The 18,058-nt window shown below is 37.7% G+C and overlaps 1 protein-coding gene across 1 annotated transcript in view; it reads left to right on the top strand.

Moving 5' to 3' along the window:
- The window catches only part of dmxl1 (Dmx-like 1), a 101,097-nt gene that overhangs the window by 35,290 nt on the left and 47,749 nt on the right, over positions 1-18,058 (top strand). The window contains exons 19-27 of the mRNA XM_067414619.1: positions 1,353-2,906; positions 3,998-4,108; positions 5,522-5,691; positions 7,028-7,125; positions 7,469-7,634; positions 10,188-10,446; positions 10,842-11,360; positions 15,542-15,981; positions 16,591-16,779. Coding sequence (XP_067270720.1) covers positions 1,353-2,906; positions 3,998-4,108; positions 5,522-5,691; positions 7,028-7,125; positions 7,469-7,634; positions 10,188-10,446; positions 10,842-11,360; positions 15,542-15,981; positions 16,591-16,779 — 3,506 coding nt within the window. The remainder of the gene's footprint in view (positions 1-1,352; positions 2,907-3,997; positions 4,109-5,521; positions 5,692-7,027; positions 7,126-7,468; positions 7,635-10,187; positions 10,447-10,841; positions 11,361-15,541; positions 15,982-16,590; positions 16,780-18,058) is intronic.

The following is an 18,058-nucleotide window of genomic DNA, read 5'->3' as shown; positions in this document are numbered from 1 at the left end:
GATTACGTAACTCAAGTTACTTGTAACGCGCTACTTTACTAGTTACTTGAAAAAGTAATCTGATAACGTAACTCAAGTTACTTGTAACGCGTTACTTTACTAGTTACTTGAAAAAGTAATCTGATTACGTAACTCAAGTTACTTGTAACGCGTTACTTTACTAGTTACTTGAAAAAGTAATCTGATTACGTAACAAGTTACTTGTAATGCGTTACTTTACTAGTTACTTGAAAAGGTAATCTGATTACGTAACAAGTTACTTGTAATGCGTTACTTTACTAGTTACTTGAAAAAAGTAATCTGATTACGTAACTCAAGTTACTTGTAATGTGTTACTTTACTAGTTACTTGAAAAAAGTAATCTGATTACGTAACTCAAGTTACTTGTAATGTGTTACTTTACTAGTTACTTGAAAAAGTAATCTGATTACGTAACAAGTTACTTGTAATGCGCTACTTTACTAGTTACTTGAAAAAGTAATCTGATTACGTAACTCAAGTTACTTGTAATGTGTTACTTTACTAGTTACTTGAAAAAAGTAATCTGATTACGTAACTCAAGTTACTTGTAATGTGTTACTTTACTAGTTACTTGAAAAAGTAATCTGATTACGTAACAAGTTACTTGTAATGCGCTACTTTACTAGTTACTTGAAAAAGTAATCTGATTACGTAACTCAAGTTACTTGTAATGTGTTACTTTACTAGTTGCTTGAAAAAGTAATCTGATTACGTAACTCAAGTTACTTGTAATGTGTTACTTTACTAGTTGCTTGAAAAAGTAATCTGATTACGTAACAAGTTACTTGTAATGCGTTACTTTACTAGTTACTTGAAAAAGTAATCTGATTACGTAACAAGTTACTTGTAATGCGTTACTTTACTAGTTACTTGAAAAAGTAATCTGATTACGTAACTCAAGTTACTTGTAATGTGTTACTTTACTAGTTACTTGAAAAAGTAATCTGATTACGTAACAAGTTACTTGTAATGCGTTACTTTACTAGTTACTTGAAAAAGTAATCTGATTACGTAACTCAAGTTACTTGTAATGTGTTACTTTACTAGTTACCTGAAAAAGTAATCTGATTACGTAACTCAAGTTAGTTGTAATGTGTTACTTTACTAGTTACTTGAAAAAGTAATCTGATTACGTAACTCAAGTTAGTTGTAATGTTACTTTACTAGTTACTTGAAAAAGTAATCTGATTACGTAACTCAAGTTACTTGTAATGTGTTACTTTACTAGTTACCTGAAAAAGTAATCTGATAACGTAACTCAAGTTCCTTGTAATGCGTTCCCCCAGCACTGGTGCTTATGATGAAGTCTTCATATTCTGTCTGCATTGCAGGACATTTGAGCTCCTCATCTCTGCAGCCAACAGGACGGGCTCCGTATCTGCTGGCCACTTCCTGCTCAGACGGGTCGGTCCGGTTCTGGCGGTGCGATGCCTTTTCTGACCCGGATAGCTCCGGAGACCCGGCATACTCCTGGGAGGAGTGGCCTTTATTAGTGGAGGAGGGTTTGGTCAGCAGCAGTGCTGTGAGTGTGAGCGGTCAGCTTATGGGTCTCAGCTGCTGCCACACCAGCAGAATCGCCGTAGCCCACCAAAACATCAGACCCGGTTCTGCCGAGCCAATCATGCACGTGAGCATATACCAGTGCGACTCCACCGGAGGCTCCCAGTGGATCCTGGAGCAGATGCTCAAAGTCAGCCCAGGTAACCACGACGGTGATACGGTGCTGAGAAACGGGGTGCTAAATAACGACTGCCTCGCTTTCAACGGTAAAAGGCAGGTCCATTTAGATTGGGTTTCCAGAGAAGACGGCTCTCATGTGTTAACCGTGGGGCTCGGATCCAAGCTCTACATGTACGGGATGCTTTCGGGAAAACCTCCAGATTTGGGAATGTCCGATAGCAGCAGGGAGCACAGCTCATCCCGCCTCGTTCTCCTCAAAGTGGTTGATTTAGTCTCATCTGTTGAGGGTTCGCCACCCATTCCTGTCTCTCTATCTTGGGTTCGAGATGGAATATTAGTCGTCGGGATGGATTGTGAGATGCATGTTTATTCCCAATGGAAGCCAAATGCTCCAGCACTCGGAGATACTAGCATTGGGAGTGCAATATCCCTAAAACAGGAGAGTCCCAATCCTGCAAAAAAAACTCTCACCAGATCAATGACGAGTTTAGCTCAGAAGCTCAGTGGAAAGAGAACCGTGTACGATCTTCCGGCTGAAATGGAGGACTCTGGGTTGTTTGAGGCGGCGCACCATCTTTCCCCAACTCTTCCCCAATATCACCCGGTGCAATTGTTGGAGCTCATGGATCTTGGGAAGGTGCGACGAGCCAAAGCCATTCTATCCCATCTGGTGAAGTGCATCGCTGGAGAGATCGTGTCTTTAAAGGACACCGATTTAAACCAGGAGCGTCGTCTGCGCTCGCTCACAATCAGCGCTAGCGGAAGCACCACCAGAGACACAATGTTCACCAAAGGCGAAAGCTCAGACTACACCGAGATCGACTCCATCCCGCCGCTTCCGCTTTATGCCCTGTTAGCCGCGGATGATGAAACGACTCCAAATGCCAAAGAAAGAATGGACAGCGCTCACGGCACCAGTGCATCCAGCCAAAGCGTGGCTTACGATGAGCTCTTCTCCAGCCCTGGTGTGGATGAAATGGACCCGTTTGATGCCGACGAGGACGATGCTAATGCTAAAGTCATTGATCTGTCGAAGTATAGCCCCACGTTTTTCGGCTCCGAGCACGCCCAGGTGTTATCCGGACACCTGCTTCACTCCAGTCTGCCGGGCCTGACACGGATGGAGCAGATGTCTCTGATGGCCTTGGCGGACACCATCGCCTCCACCAGCACCGACATTGGAGAAAGTCAAGGGAAAGCACAAGGTCTTTATCTTTATATCTTGTTTTTTTTTTTAATTAGAGGGAAAAAAAGAAGCATATTAAAGGGTTAGTTCACCCAAAAATGAAATTTCTTTCATTTTATGACTCCCCCTAATGTCGCTCCACACCCGTAAGACCTCCGTTCATCTTCACACACAGTTTAAGATATTTTATATTTAGTCCGAGAGCGTATGCAAGTGTATGCACACTATACTGTCCATGTCCAGAAAGGGAATAAAAACTTTTAGATACTTAAAACAGGACAAAAATACTAAGTAAGAAATGCATTTTTTCCAGTGTACTGGTCAAATATTACTCAGTTACGAGTGAAAGTTGTAAAAACAGATTTTTACTTGAGTAAAAGTACAGAAGTATTAGATTTCAAATGTTCTTAAGTATCAAAAGTAAATTCATTTTTTTTATGTCAGCACATTATAGTTGTATAAATGCACATTATGCCATCATGGTTTAAGCCAGTCAGTGACGCTCCATCTGACACACTAGCAGACGACTAACTTAAACTCATTTAAATACTTGTAGAAAAGTTACAAAGCTCTTTATAAAGCTGCTGTCACTTTAAGGCCGAATGCACGGATCCAATACACTGATACACATCTGATATTCTCACACTGTTCACCTTCACTGAAGACAGAATCAACTTTGTTTATGTGAATCCTCCACTAAATGAGCATTTGGACATCCGTCTTCTTCCATTTTGCTCTAAACTATAAATCAGTGTTTAATAAATGCTGTGAAATCATTGAACTTCACGAGACTCTATAAGAGTGATTCCTGAAAGGCTTTCTGCAAAAACCCAAACACCTATTAAAGAAGAAAAAAATCATCACTGACTTTCAAAGCTGCGACAGAAACGACTTTCCACTTCGAGGACCTTGATAGAAATGTAGTGGAGTAAAGAGGACGATATTTGTCTTTCAGATGGAGTGAAGTTAAAGTCAGAAGATTACAGAAAAAATAATACTCCAGTAAAGCACAGAGACTCAAACAGTGAACTTCAGTACAGGACTGGAGTAAATGAGCTGAGGGACTGTCCAGCTACACAGATGGGATAAATCTGACGTTGTTTTCTTCAGGTGGAGAGACACTGGATGAATGTGGACTGAGGTTTTTGCTGGCCGTTCGCTTGCACACTTTCCTCCTGACGTCTCTTCCTCCGGCTCATCGAGCTCAGCTTTCCTGTCAAGGTACGCTTACAAGTGTTCTGATGGTGTCAGGCGAGTATATAGAGGGATTTTTTTGGCATGTCAAGGGAGTAAATTTCAGTGGTCTATGTCTGACATATATATGTCAGGCAAGTACACTGCAAAAAATGCTCTTCTTACTCAGTCATTTTGTCTTGTTTCTAGTCTAAATATCTAACAATTCTTAAATCAAGAAGAATTTACTAGATCAGTAAAACAACATAAGATATTTTTTCTTGTTTTGTTGAAAATAAAATCAATTTTTTTTGCTTGACCCTTAAATGCATGACTGTTTCGCCAAACATTCTTACATATTCGGGTCGTTAGTGACCCGTATCTATAGAGTAACAATTACAGAAGAATAAAATAAAAGATTTTCATGACTTTTTGGAGCTTGTAAGGGTTCAGTGTAAGCAGATGTTTAATACCATAATCATCTGTCCTCATCAGAGCTCATTTACATTCAGCATCTGCTCATATTCGCCATCTCACGCATATTCTCAAAACTCATAAACAACGTCTTCAAAATCAATATTTAGATCTTTGACAGCTTCTTGAGCAGATCCATCATCAAGAGACCTTGACACTAATATCTGAATGTGTTTAGTACTTGCTCTCTGCGGTAAATCACTGAGCCATTTCAAGCTTTGCAGATTATAATTATTGTTTCGTTTTCTGTCAGAGGTAACTATGAGTGAAAATTCACTTCATCATTGCGTATCAGACATTGCCACCTTGTGGAATAAAGGTGAATTGCGGCCTATTTTGTCATTGTAGATTAATTTTGTGCAAAAAAAATATATACGTACTCCTACACACCTCGGGTCGTTAGCGACCCTAAACAATTTTGACAAAAAAAACTAGTGGAAAAACAGGCATTCAATTATAATTCTATTATTTTTTTCTTGTTATATTGTTTAAAACGAATTGATTGAGGAATACTAAGAAGGTAGATGTCTAACTTTAAAAAATGAATGAGGAGGAGGAGGAGGTTAGTGGATGACGTCTCGGGTCGATAACCACCCAAGGTGTGCATTTAAGGGTTAAAACGGGCAATGAGAAAAATAAGATAAATAATCTGCCAATGGGGTGAGAAAAATAATCTTGTTTTCTGTTTGAATTAAGATTATTTTCCTCACCCCATTGGCAGATTATTTATCTTATTTTAAGCAAAAACTCTCTTCATTTTGAGTTATTTTCCCCCAAAACAAGACAATTACTTTTGCTTGTCTAGTAAATACTTCTTGTTTTAAGAATGTTTAGATGTTTAGACTAGAAACAAGACAGAAATACTGAGGAAGAAGAGCATGTTTTGCAGCGTGAATGTTAATGCAGATCTCAGCTGGTCTTCCACGGCGTTGATATGTTGTGTGTTTTGAAAGACTCAGTAACTCATTATCTGCTGCTGGTCCTCAGGATTGTCCACCTGCCACTACGCCTGGGCGTTCCACTCTGAGGCGGAGGAGGAGCTGCTCCACATGCTCCCGGCCCTGCAGAAGGGAGAGCCAACATGGCCAGACCTGAGAGCCATGGGAGTGGGCTGGTGGCTGCGGAGCACCAATAAGCTTCGCAGATGCATCGAGAAGGTTTGATGAAGCTGATCATGTTTTCTGTGCAAAAAAAGCTTTTCTTAGTTCACACTTGTAGTTCAGTTAGTTTGATTCGTTTGGTCCGGACCAAAAAACAAAAACGAAGCATATAGTCCTGGTCCGCTTAGCGTTCACGCTGGCATTTATAACAGCGACCCTAAAGTTACCGAACCAAAGGCTCAGGGAGACGCTCACAACCTGATTGGTCGGCTTATATGACGGAGGAGCTGCTTACCAAACATTCAGAGCAACGCAGTGTGCTGATTAAACGCCATCATTTAATGCGTGTACATACGGCATTATTTACCCGCTGAGAACTCATGAAGAGCTCAGAAAATGTTCAAAACATCCAAAACAGCTCCAGGATTTCCTCCGTTGTGCAGAAAAGAGACGCCCGTTCTGTCGTCTGTGCCGACTGATGGCCAACAGGTCCTCTGATGAGAAGAGCCAGGTGTGCTTTGTGTGCGTTTTTTCTAGCATTTTCGAAACATGCTCGTCGGACCAAATATTGATGAGGCTCTTTACCTCCTCGCTGCTCTCCGTTTGGGCTCTAACGTTAGCGTTACTCATTTTAGAGACACAGATCGATCTTTCCGCGTCGTCAGATCAGCTGACTATGTGTCGTATCTTCACAGATGTTCAAATGAACCGCAATAACCGAATCGCACCAGGGTTCGTTTTAATCCAACCAAACATGACAAGTGTGAACGCACCCTAAAACGCAGCGCTCATCACTGTCAACACACCCTTACTCAGTATTTTTGTCTTGTTTCTCGTCAAAATATCTTAAAACTCTTACATTAAGAAACATTTACTAGACAAGCAAAAGTAATTGTCTTGTTTTGGGAAAATAACTCAAAATGAAGAGAGTTTTTGCTTAAAATAAGATAAATAATCTGCCAATGGGGTGAGAAAAATAATCTTGTTTCTGTTTGGGACCAAAGCAAGAAACAAGATATCAATCAGAAATAAGATTATTTTTCTCACCCCATTGGCAGATCATTTTGCCTGTTTTAAGCAAAAACTCTCTTCATTTAGAAAAAATATCCTATGTCGTTTTACTGATCTAGTAAATGTTTCTTAATGTAAGAATTGTTAGATATTTAGACTGGAAACAAGACAAAAATGACTGAGTAAGAAGAGCAGTTTTTGCAGTGTGTGTGCATTCTCTGTGTATGATTAATTGATTATTAAGGGGGTGAGCATCTCAGGGGAGTATTAAGTGTTTGTTTGAATGCAAAGTCCTTAAATGTAATATTCAGTCGTACTTTAAGAGCTTGTCTTTCTGAAATCAAGAATGTTTATTAATCTGTGATCCTCTCTCTCACACCAGGTAGCAAAAGCTGCTTATCAGAGAAACAACGACCCGTTAGACGCAGCCTTGTTTTATCTGGCCATGAAGAAGAAAGCTGTGGTTTGGGGGCTGTACAGGTAACGCACGCACGCACGCACACACACACACACACACAGACACACACACACGCACGCGCGCACATGTAGTGTTTCCATGTTTTATGGGGACATTCCATAGGCGGAATGGTTTTTATACTGTACAAATCGTATTTTCTATCCCCTTACACTGCCCCTGAACCCACCCAACACACACACACACACTCACACACACACACACACACACACACACACACACACACACACACACACACACACACACACACACACACACACATACACACACACACGCTGAAGTGTCATTGCCCCATCAGTAAGGCTTCAGTTCACTCAGAGAGTGTGTGTGTGTGTGTGTGTGTTGAAGGTCTCATCAGAACACGAAGATGACCACGTTCTTCAGCAATAACTTCAGTGAGGACCGCTGGAGGAAAGCGGCTCTGAAAAACGCTTTCTCTCTGCTGGGAAAACAGCGCTTCCAACATTCTGCGGCTTTCTTTCTGCTGGCCGGATCCCTGAAAGATGCCGTCGAGGTACTTCAGCCTCTCTCACACGTTTATGTTCTTCACACTGCAGAAAATGCTCAAGATTCATTTACTGGATGAGTAAAACGACATGAGAATTGTTTTCCTTGTTTTCTTAAAAAACATGCTCTTCTTCCTCAGTATTTCTGTCTTGTTTCTAGTCCAAACATCTAAACATTCTTAAAACAAGAAGTATTTACTAGACAAGCAAAAGTAATTGTCTGGTTTTGGGGAAAAATAACTCAAAATGAAGAGAGTTTCTGCTTAAAATAAGATAAATAATCTGCCAATGGGGTGAGGGAAATAATCTTGACTCAAACAGAAAACAAGATTATTTTGCTTATTTTAAAGGTGCACTATGTAGTATTTTTGCAGTTAAATATCCAAACACCACTAGGCCAGTGTTATATATTTTGTTCAGGTGAGTACCTACAATATCCCAGATGTTTTCAACTATTTGTAAATTGTGAGAAAATTGCTCTTTTAACTGAGGACCGGGACGTGTCAGGACAGCGTTTGAGGAAGTCGGCTGTCCATCGCGTCATATCTGCGCTACCCTCGGTTTCGTGTTTTACTTGGCAGGAGCGCTTTACTCTTAGCAGTGTGAACAAGTCAACGCACGGAGTGACGTCATTACTAGGGATGCACCGAATCCAGGATTCGGGTTCGGATTCGGCCGAATATTGAGCTTTTTGACTGGGTTCGGTTTTTGCTGAACCTTAGAATTGTTTTCCACCGAACAGAACCCGCTTGCACTACGCGATACTGGTCTAACATGATGCCGCGGTTGATTATGGCAACGTGTTTACTAGGTGGACCGTTCGAATGCAGTCGGCTGTGAGAAAGTGAAAATGGAACTTGTGAACAGAATGTGTTGTTTGGCAGTACTTTCAGTCACAAGAAGGCAAATCAAGTCGAGCTATATGTTCAATTTGCAATGCCGATTTGTCTCGTGGTGGCAAGAAACCCTAAACAATAGCCGCTGGATGTCCGGCTCGCGAACGAATCGTTCTTTTTAACCGGATCTTTTTAGTGATCCGGTCGAACCAGTTCACCAAATCGGACTGAGTCGTTCTAAACGGTTCGCATCTCAAATCAGCGCTGATCCCACAACTTACTATAGTTACTCACTTTCTGACATGAGTGACAGTCCCTCAGACTAGAAATAAACTAATATCCTGAAGTATATGCTGTAACTCCAGCAGTTCACTGAACTGAGACATGTTTCGCTGTGAGAACCGGTGAGCTGAGATACTGCATGCGTGAGAGCGTCGTCTTGAACTGTTTCTCTCGGAGCGGGACGGCTGAACCGAGGATTTGTGTAAGATTATGTTATGTCAATGTAAGTTTATTTAATCTGTGTAAAACATCAGTGTTTGCATGACAGCGGCTGTATTGAGTGCTTTTGCAAAACATGAATTAAAAAACGTATCCAAGATGATGATGATTACAATAATAATTATTACTAGTAATATTAATAGTAATAATAAAGTAGTAATAATAATAATTATTACTACTTACTACTAAGTTTTGATTACAAAAACTTTATATGAATGTGTTTGAATGTATTTTCATCCGCCGGTATGATAGAAATGACGTCATTACGTAAGGACGTAAAAGAAGCGTTGATCCGTTTTTTTGTGAATGAAGGAATCTACAGACAGCAATACGGCACAGTCATCCTGGCATAATGTTAACTTTAAATTAAATTAAAAATACACTGCTGTGGACGTTGTTTATGCCATTAATGTGTTTACTGTGATAATGGACTGAGGATGGGAGTTGAATTCGGTTTTGGATTCGGCAGAACCTTAACCAGTGGATTTAAAAATCTGCATTCGGTGCATCCCTAGTCATTACATCATTTTCAACACACTTAAATGTATCTAATATGATAAACAGAGCTCTGTTACCTCATAATCATAACCAGAAGAGCTGATCAGTGCAGGCGTCCGGCGAATGTGTCCCGTCATAATAAAAGTCCCGGTATTCGCGAGGCGGGTATTTGTTTAACAATCGCTCCAGCAGCCGTGCTCAGCTCCTCAACACTCGGTCCTGCTCTGCTTTACACTACAGTAACGTTATTAACCGCATCAATGAACATGATTTCTGCCTGAGTCCTATTTCCACCGGCTGTGATGTGAAGACCACATGTCCCAAAATACTGCGCTCAAACTGTGCGTCATCAAACTACGCCTTTGTTTTGAATAGGCGCCCCCCAGTGGACGGAAAGCTACATAGTGCACCTTTAAAATAAGCAAAATAATCTTGTTTTCTGTTTGAGTCAAGATTATTTTTCTCACCCCATTGGCAGATTATTTATCTTATTTTAATCAAAAACTCTCTTCATTTTGAAAAAATATCTCGTCATTTTTCTGATTTAGTAAATCCATCTTGATTTAAGAATATTTCGATATTTGGACTGAAAACAGAAGAGCAGCTTTCAGATGATCTTAATTACCCTTATGACTGGTTTGTGGTCCAGGGTCACATTTGTAAAAGCTTTTTTTCAGAGCATGTTCTCGTTCTCATAAGATCTGCTGGTTTTGCACACACACTCAGGTTTGTATAGAGAAGATGCAGGACCTTCAGCTGGCTTTGGTCATCTGTCGCCTATACGAGTCTGAGTTCGAGATGTCCTCCACCTATAAGCGGATCCTGCAGAGGCACGTATTGGGTCAGGACCAGCAGATAATGGCCCATCAGGACCCGTTCTTGCGCAGCATGGCATTCTGGGTTTTGGACGACTACAGCCGGGCCTTGGACACTCTGCTGGATCCGCCCAATGAAGGTGAGGGAGGAGACTCATCAAACTCAAAACGTGCTCTTCTTACTCAGTATTTCTGTCTTGTTTCTAGTCCAAACATCTACAAATTCTTAAATCAAGAAGTATTTACTAGACAAGCAAAAGTAATTGTCTTGTTTTGGGGAAAATAACTCAAAATGAAGAGAGTTTTTGCTTAAAATAAGATAAATAATCTGCCAATGGGGCGAGATAAATAATCTTGTTTTCTGTTTGAATTAAGATTATTTTTCTCACCCCATTGGCAGATTATTGATCTTATTTTAAGCAAAAACTCTCTTCATTTTGAGTTATTTTTCCCCAAAACAAGACAATTGCTTTTGCTTGTCTAGTTTCAAGCACTAGAAACAAGACAAAAATACTAAATAAGAAAAGCATTTTTTGCAGTGTGTGAGAACTCTTGTCTCTTGCAGGACGCGCGGGCTGTAACCCCGAGGTCTTCAACTTCTACACGTTCCTCCGCACACACCCGCTGCTGCTGCGCCGCCATTTTGTCTCCTCAGAGAAGGCTCCGGTGGTTCTGACGGCCGAGGCCCGCGGACCGGACTCCATTAGCCTCACCGAGAGACGGCTCTTCTTCACCGCGGCTCATGCTCATCTGCAGGCCGGATGCCCCATGCTGGCTCTGGAGGTGCTCTCCAAAATGCCCAGAGTGGTGAAGCGCTGCAGGGCTGCGGAGCCTCCTCCGGTGGAGCCGTTCGTGGAGACCCCAGAGCCCCCGGAGCCCCTAGAGCCGGTTCTGAACGGGTCCGAGCACAGCCGGTCCGACTCGGTGCTGAGCTTTGACTGGAGCCAGCCCTCCATCAATCTGCAGGACGATCCTCTGGAGATCAAGTGGGATTCGGACGACTCCGGCGGGGACGAGCCAGGGCTGGCCATGAAGACCATCCATCGGGAGATCAGCGGAGACGCCACGGGGTCCTCCACCGCAGGTTCAGCATTTACTCTCAAGATTATCAGCATCTTATTCTCTTTTATTATCTACATTTTATGATTTTACTCTCAGTATTCTCAACATTTTATGATTTTATTCTCAACATTTTATGATTTTACTCTCAGTATTCTCAGCATTTTATGATTTTATTCTCAACATTTTATGATTTTATTCTCAACATTTTATGATTTTATTCTCAACATTTTATGATTTTATTCTCAGTATTCTCAACATTTTATGATTTTACTCTCAGTATTCTCAACATTTTATGATTTTACTCTCAACATTTTATGATTTTACTCTCAACATTTTATGATTTTACTCTCAATATTCTCAACATTTTATGATTTTACTCTCAGTATTCTCAACATTTTATGATTTTACTCTCAGTATTCTCAGCATTTTATGATTTTACTCTCAGTATTCTCAGCATTTTATGATTTTATTCTCAACATTTTATGATTTTACTCTCAATATTATATGATTTTATTCTCAACATTTTATGATTTTACTCTCAATATTCTCAACATTTTATGATTTTACTCTCAGTATTCTCAACATTTTATGATTTTACTCTCAGTATTCTCAGCATTTTATGATTTTATTCTCAACATTTTATGATTTTATTCTCAACATTTTATGATTTTATTCTCAACATTTTATGATTTTATTCTCAACATTTTATGATTTTATTCTCAACATTTTATGATTTTATTCTCAGTATTCTCAACATTTTATGATTTTACTCTCAGTATTCTCAACATTTTATGATTTTACTCTCAGTATTCTCAACATTTTATGATTTTACTCTCAACATTTTATGATTTTACTCTCAATATTCTCAACATTTTATGATTTTACTCTCAATATTCTCAACATTTTATGATTTTACTCTCAATATTCTCAACATTTTATGATTTTACTCTCAACATTTTATGATTTTACTCTCAATATTCTCAACATTTTATGATTTTACTCTCAGTATTCTCAACATTTTATGATTTTACTCTCAGTATTCTCAGCATTTTATGATTTTATTCTCAGCATTTTATGATTTTATTCTCAACATTTTATGATTTTATTCTCAACATTTTATGATTTTATTCTCAACATTTTATGATTTTATTCTCAGTATTCTCAACATTTTATGATTTTACTCTCAGTATTCTCAACATTTTATGATTTTATTCTCAGTATTCTCAACATTTTATGATTTTACTCTCAGTATTCTCAACATTTTATGATTTTACTCTCAACATTTTATGATTTTACTCTCAACATTTTATGATTTTACTCTCAATATTCTCAACATTTTATGATTTTACTCTCAACATTTTATGATTTTATTCTCAGTATTCTCAACATTTTATGATTTTACTCTCAGTATTCTCAACATTTTACTCTCAGTATTCTCAACATTTTATGATTTTACTCTCAGTATTCTCAACATTTTATGATTTTACTCTCAGTATTCTCAACATTTTATGATTTTATTCTCAACATTTTATGATTTTACTCTCAACATTTTATGATTTTACTCTCAACATTTTATGATTTTACTCTCAGTATTCTCAACATTTTATGATTTTATTCTCAGTATTCTCAACATTTTATGATTTTATTCTCAGTATTCTCAACATTTTATGATTTTACTCTCAGTATTCTCAACATTTTATGATTTTACTCTCAACATTTTATGATTTTACTCTCAACATTTTATGATTTTACTCTCAATATTCTCAACATTTTATGATTTTACTCTCAACATTTTATGATTTTACTCTCAATATTCTCAACATTTTACTCTCAATATTCTCAACATTTTATGATTTTACTCTCAGTATTCTCAACATTTTATGATTTTACTCTCAACATTTTATGATTTTACTCTCAATATTCTCAACATTTTACTCTCAGTATTCTCAAAATTTTATGATTTTATTCTAAACATTTTATGATTTTACTCTCAATATTATATGATTTTATTCTCAACATTTTATGATTTTACTCTCAATATTATATAATTTTATTCTCAACATTTTATGATTTTACTCTCAGTATTCTCAACATTTTATGATTTTACTCTCAGTATTCTCAACATTTTATGATTTTACTCTCAGTATTCTCAGCATTTTATGATTTTATTCTCAACATTTTATGATTTTATTCTCAACATTTTATGATTTTATTCTCAGTATTCTCAACATTTTATGATTTTACTCTCAGTATTCTCAACATTTTATGATTTTACTCTCAACATTTTATGATTTTACTCTCAATATTCTCAACATTTTACTCTCAGTATTCTCAACATTTTATGATTTTACTCTCAACATTTTATGATTTTACTCTCAATATTCTCAACATTTTACTCTCAGTATTCTCAAAATTTTATGATTTTATTCTCAACATTTTATGATTTTATTCTCAACATTTTACTCTCAGTATTCTCAAAATTTTATGATTTTATTCTCAACATTTTATGATTTTATTCTCAACATTTTACTCTCAGTATTCTCAAAATTTTTTGATTTTATTCTCAACATTTTATGATTTTATTCTCAACATTTTATGATTTTATTCTCAACATTTTATGATTTTACTCTCAATATTATATGATTTTATTCTCAACATTTTATGATTTTACTCTCAATATTATATAATTTTATTCTCAACATTTTATGATTTTACTCTCAGTATTCTCAACATTTTATGATTTTACTCTCAACATTTTATGATTTTACTCTCAGTATTCTCAACATTTTATGATTTTACTCTCAGTATTCTCAACATTTTATGATTTTACTCTCAGTATTCTCAGCATTTTATGATTTTATTCTCAACATTTTATGATTTTATTCTCAACATTTTATGATTTTACTCTCAGTATTCTCAACATTTTATGATTTTACTCTCAGTATTCTCAACATTTTATGATTTTACTCTCAGTATTCTCAAAATTTTATGATTTTATTCTCAACATTTTATGATTTTACTCTCAATATTATATGATTTTATTCTCAACATTTTATGATTTTACTCTCAATATTATATGATTTTATTCTCAACATTTTATGATTTTATTCTCAACATTTTACTCTCAGTATTCTCAAAATTTTATGATTTTATTCTCAACATTTTATGATTTTACTCTCAATATTATATGATTTTATTCTCAACATTTTATGATTTTACTCTCAATATTCTCAACATTTTATGATTTTACTCTCAATATTCTCAACATTTTATGATTTTACTCTCAATATTCTCAACATTTTATGATTTTACTCTCAATATTCTCAACATTTTATGATTTTACTCTCAACATTTTATGATTTTACTCTCAACATTTTATGATTTTATTCTCAACATTTTATGATTTTACTCTCAATATTATATGATTTTATTCTCAACATTTTATGATTTTATGTTCAATATTTTAGGATTTATTCTTAAAAATTATTTTATTCTTTAAATCTGATCTCTAAATTTAACAGGTTTTTTCTCGAAACACGACAACTTTATACTCCAAATTTTATGATTTTATGATTTTTTTTATTCTCAAATTTTTTCAACTTTATTCACAACATTTTATGATTTTATTCTCAACACGTTAGGATTTAATCTCAACATATCTTGATTGCAGCATGTTGAGCCTTTTTTACAAAATGTTCAGACCCCAAACAGAACAACATGAAGCCCACTGCAAAAAATGCTCTTCTTACTCAGTATTTCTGTCTTGTTTCTAGTCCAAAAATTCTTAAAACAAGAAGTATTTACTAGACAAGCAAAAGTAATTGTCTTGTTTTGGGAAAAATAACTCAAAATGAAGAGAGTTTTTGCTTAAAATAAGATAAATAATCTGCCAATGGGGTGAGAAAAATAATCTTGTTTTCTGTTTGAATTAAGATTATTTTTCTCACCCCATTGGCAGATTATTTATCTTATTTTAAGCAAAAACTCTCTTCATTTTGAGTTATTTTCCCCAAAACAAGACAATTACTTTTGCTTGTCTAATAAATACTTCTTGTTTTAAGAGTGTTCAGGTGTTTGGACTAGAAACAAGACAGAAATACTGAGTAAGAAAAGCGCTTTTTGCAGTGAAGTACAAATTATTGTCTTGTTTTGGGAACAAATAACTCAAAATGAGTTAATAATTATTTAAAATGGCTGCCGCAGGTTCCTCCGCCGCTGGTTGCTCTGCCGCTGGACAGCCCCTGACGGAGGACATCCTGGCGGCCCGGCTGAAGTTCAGCTCCTGCCTGAAGGTCCTCAGCACGGAGCTCCGCACGCTCTCCACGGGCTACGAGCTGGATGGAGGAAAGCTGAGACACCAGCTGTGCCACTGGCTGGAGCGCGAGGTGGCGGCGCTGCAGGAATGCTGTGGGTATAACCCTCTGCTGGAGCTCCTGCCCGAGGGCATCCGGCTGGAGGATCTGGAGCTCCACGGCGAGCCGGATCGGGCCCGAGAGCTCCAGCGGCGGCGCCGGCTCTGGCTGAAGAGGAACCAGCCTCTGCTCCGCATCTTCCTCAGCTACTGCAGTCTGCACGGCTCTCACGGCGGAGGACTGGCCTCTGTCAGGATGGAGCTCATTCTGCTGCTACAGGAGTCTCAGCAGGTACACTGCAAAAAAGGCTCTTCTTACTTAGTCTAAATATCTAACAATTCTTAATCAATATGCATTTACTAGATAAGGAAAATTCATTTTTTGTTTTGTTGAAAATCAAATCAAAATGTAATGTGGTTGGCCAGCCGTCAGACCTCCGCTCATCTTCACACACAGATGAAGATATTAGTGTTGAAATCCGATGGCTCAGAAAGGCCTTCATTGACACCAATGTCATTTCCTCTCTCAAGACCCATAAAGGCACTAAAGACGTCGTTACAAAGCCCATCTCACTACAGCGGCTCTACAATCATTGATGAAGAGGCCAGAATAGAGTTAGTGCGCAAAAACACTAAATAACGACTTATATAGTGATGGCCGATTTCAGAACAAAGCTTCGAACCGTTATGAGTCAGTGAATCGATTCATGATTTGAACCGTTATGAGTCAGTGAATCGATTCATGATTTGGATCGCCGAAGTCTCATGATTTCAGCAGTTTGACTCACGATCCGAATCATTAATCACACTATTTACATTTCTGGCTGAACAAACCCTTAAACTAAATAAGTTTGAATGCTAACACTGCTTTAAATTAGATTGTGTGTGTGTGTCTCATCAGGACGACGGTCTGCAGATCTCTGTTCCCGCTCCGCAGCATGTGTCTGTTCCTCTTCTTCTGGCATGGACCGCCAACTCCAAAACGGTGGTGGCCAATCCCATAATGCACCTCACCAATCTCACGCACGACATCCTGCACACCATCAACGCTCTCGACGCGCCGCCGCAGCCGGACGTCGTCAACAACGAGGTAAAGATCAGCAGAACATCATCCACACATTACAGAACCAATATCTGAAGACTCTTCAATAAAGCAGAAGCAAAATAAATGAAGATATTAAAGGGTCAGTTCACGCAAAAATGATAATCAGTTAATGTCGTTCCAAACCTTCGTTCGTCTTCAGACACAGAGGAAGATATTTCTGATGAGATCCGAGCGCGCTCTGCACCGCAAAACATGCTCTTCTTACTCAGTCATTCTGTCTCGTTTCCAGTCCAAATATCTAACAATTCTTAAATCAAGATGCATTTATTATACAAGTAAGACGACATAAGATATTTTTCTTGTTTTCTTGAAAATAAAATCAAAATGAAGAGAGTTTTTGCTTAACCCTTTAGAACCTGAAGCTAAAAAGGGCCGTTTTCACATATTTTATATTTTTGACTGTAGAATTATAACAGAATGTGCTAACCTCAAGTGCAGGGTGTTATTTTTTAGACGACAACTGGCTTTCAATAAATTACAGTTATTGACCCTCACTGTATGTGGCACGTTTGAAAATAGAATATAAATAGGCAAAAAATGCAAACACGGGAATACATTTTACTGCTTTTTATAGAGAAAAAATCAGTAACCCACTGAACGAAAGAATCTAACACTTTAAACTTGAAGAATAAACTATAATACATATATACACTCATGTGGCAGAGTTTTCCCTCAGGAGGCTTTTTCTTTACCCCACAGCCCCTCTGAGCTGCTGTTGTGGAGGCCCGTTTGCTTCTGTGGAAGCCACACTGGGGAAAAAACAAAACAAGCTTGTGTTACAAACTCACAATATATTTATAAATGTATTTTCCATTATAAAATAATACATTAGTTAAAACAAAATTGTAAAAAAACGAAACAAAAACATAGTTATAAACACAACCAAATAACAATGAAGTAGTAATAAAAAATAATTACTTACACACTTGCCAACACATTCATGTACACATATCACACACATGCAAACACATGAACACACGCAAACACATGAACACACGCGAACACATGAACACACGCGAACACATATCACACGCAAAAACATGAACACACGCAAACACATATCACACACAAACACACGAACACACGCAAACACATATCACACGCAAACACATGAACACACGCAAACACATATCACACGCAAACACATGAACACACGCAAACACACGAACACACGCAAACACATATCACACGCAAACACATGAACACACGCAAACACATGAACACACGCAAACACATGAACACACGCAAACACATATCACACGCA

The sequence above is a fragment of the Pseudorasbora parva genome, chromosome 13 (assembly GCF_024679245.1).
Source record: "Pseudorasbora parva isolate DD20220531a chromosome 13, ASM2467924v1, whole genome shotgun sequence".
NCBI lineage: Eukaryota > Metazoa > Chordata > Actinopteri > Cypriniformes > Gobionidae > Pseudorasbora > Pseudorasbora parva.
This window is presented reverse-complemented; position numbering and strand designations above follow the sequence as displayed.